Source organism: Adiantum capillus-veneris, chromosome 5 (genome assembly GCF_014529385.1).
Source record: "Adiantum capillus-veneris isolate H3 chromosome 5, ASM1452938v2, whole genome shotgun sequence".
Classification (NCBI taxonomy): Eukaryota; Viridiplantae; Streptophyta; class Polypodiopsida; order Polypodiales; family Pteridaceae; genus Adiantum; species Adiantum capillus-veneris.
This window is the reverse complement of record NC_140935.1, coordinates 13,540,998-13,542,387: the sequence shown is the minus strand read 5'-3', so window position 1 is coordinate 13,542,387 and position 1,390 is coordinate 13,540,998. Positions and strand designations below refer to the sequence as shown.

The 1,390-nt window shown below is 48.6% G+C and overlaps 1 protein-coding gene across 1 annotated transcript in view; it reads right to left on the bottom strand.

Annotated features, from left to right (window-relative positions):
- Positions 1-712: 712 nt before the first annotated feature.
- LOC147456893 (uncharacterized) overlaps positions 713-1,390 on the bottom strand; it is a 758-nt gene continuing 80 nt past the window's right edge. The window contains exons 1-2 of the mRNA XM_086513472.1: positions 1,271-1,390; positions 713-1,152 (exon numbers count right to left, since the gene is read on the bottom strand). The exon at positions 1,271-1,390 is cut by the window's right edge and continues 80 nt beyond it. Of these exons, the coding sequence (XP_086369598.1) occupies positions 713-1,152; positions 1,271-1,390 (560 nt within the window). The remainder of the gene's footprint in view (positions 1,153-1,270) is intronic.

Sequence of the window (1,390 nt, the reverse complement as noted above, 5' to 3'; positions counted from 1 at the left end):
TTGGAGTGCCTTTTCTTACTACCCATGAATTTAGCACATACTTTTCTTTTGTGTGTTTTATAAATCCAGAGAGTTCCCTATAATTAATTTCAAATTTGAAGGCAAGAAAGTCTACAAAACCTAAAAAAATTCAAAGATATTTAATGTAGTAAAGTTACCCGTAAATTTTCAAGTTAATGGAAATTTCTATTTTCGATTACTGAGGATTCCGAGCACATTTAGAGCATTTTACTTTCATATGAATATATATCGGCATTGTTTTGAGCCGAGGAGCAACTCCCATCAAAAACTCTTTGGCAAAAAACAATTTACGATCGAGGCTCATTAGAAGGCTCGTACGAGATAGATTTAAAAGACGGGGTCGATCACTACGTCAATATCAGCGTGCAGGGGATGAGGATGGTACAAGAGAGCCTATATTATTATATTCATGAAGGGGGCGAGAGTAGCAGATGCACAGCTTCGTCCATGAGACAAAAAACATCCTGCATGTGCTGAAGATTTTCGCGGACCACCTTGGCAGCGTGGCAGCTCTGCTGCATGCTCTGCACCCCTTGCACGATGTCCCACACGCCATTGCCGATGCTCAAAAGTGGCACAGCGGCCATGACCTCGCCCGAGATAACCTTCCCTACGAGGCTACTCGTCGCCATAACACAAGAAAGCACGGACAGGCCTTGCTTCTGCACCCACTCCCGCAGCTCACCGTCACTCAGTAAACTGGGGGACCATCCAGCTCAAAGTGCTTCTTGAACTTTCCGCTCTGGAGAAGCCTCTTCAAGACGCTGTCTATTCGGTTCACGTCAAGCTGCTGCCGGCGCTGCTGCTGCATAGGGAGCACGTCTGAGATAAGCTTTATACCCCTCGGGTGCATCACCTGTTGCAGTTTCTGCAGAAGACCCAGTAGCTCGTCCAAGGCATACTGCATTTTCCGGGTCCTTTCGCAAAAAATATGGGAATGGTGACGCAACTCATCCAGGCGCGCCTTGGATACGAGCTTCTGCGTCAGATGTCCACCCGCGGTGGTGAGACCGCCTGCAGCCCCCAGCGCCGCTCCCGCCGCCACCAACGGTAAGGTGATGCCGAATGTAAACGGAGCCAGAGCAGCACCCAGCATCGCCATTGCTCCACCTGCTGCAACAGCACTCCCACCTGCAGCTCATTACCCAACTTCATCAAGAAACAATTCTCTTAATATGTATCTCATGTAGTTAGTTCCTGCTTCACGACCATATACATCCGTCCGTTCATAATTATTACTCTTACCCACCTGCAACCTGGGTGATGCTTACGTTCATATGCATAGACTCCAGCTCTCGACAAACTCCCTCCATTTTGGCCTTGAGATGCTGGTGCTCCGCCCGCCACCCGTGAACGTCCATTGCGTCCA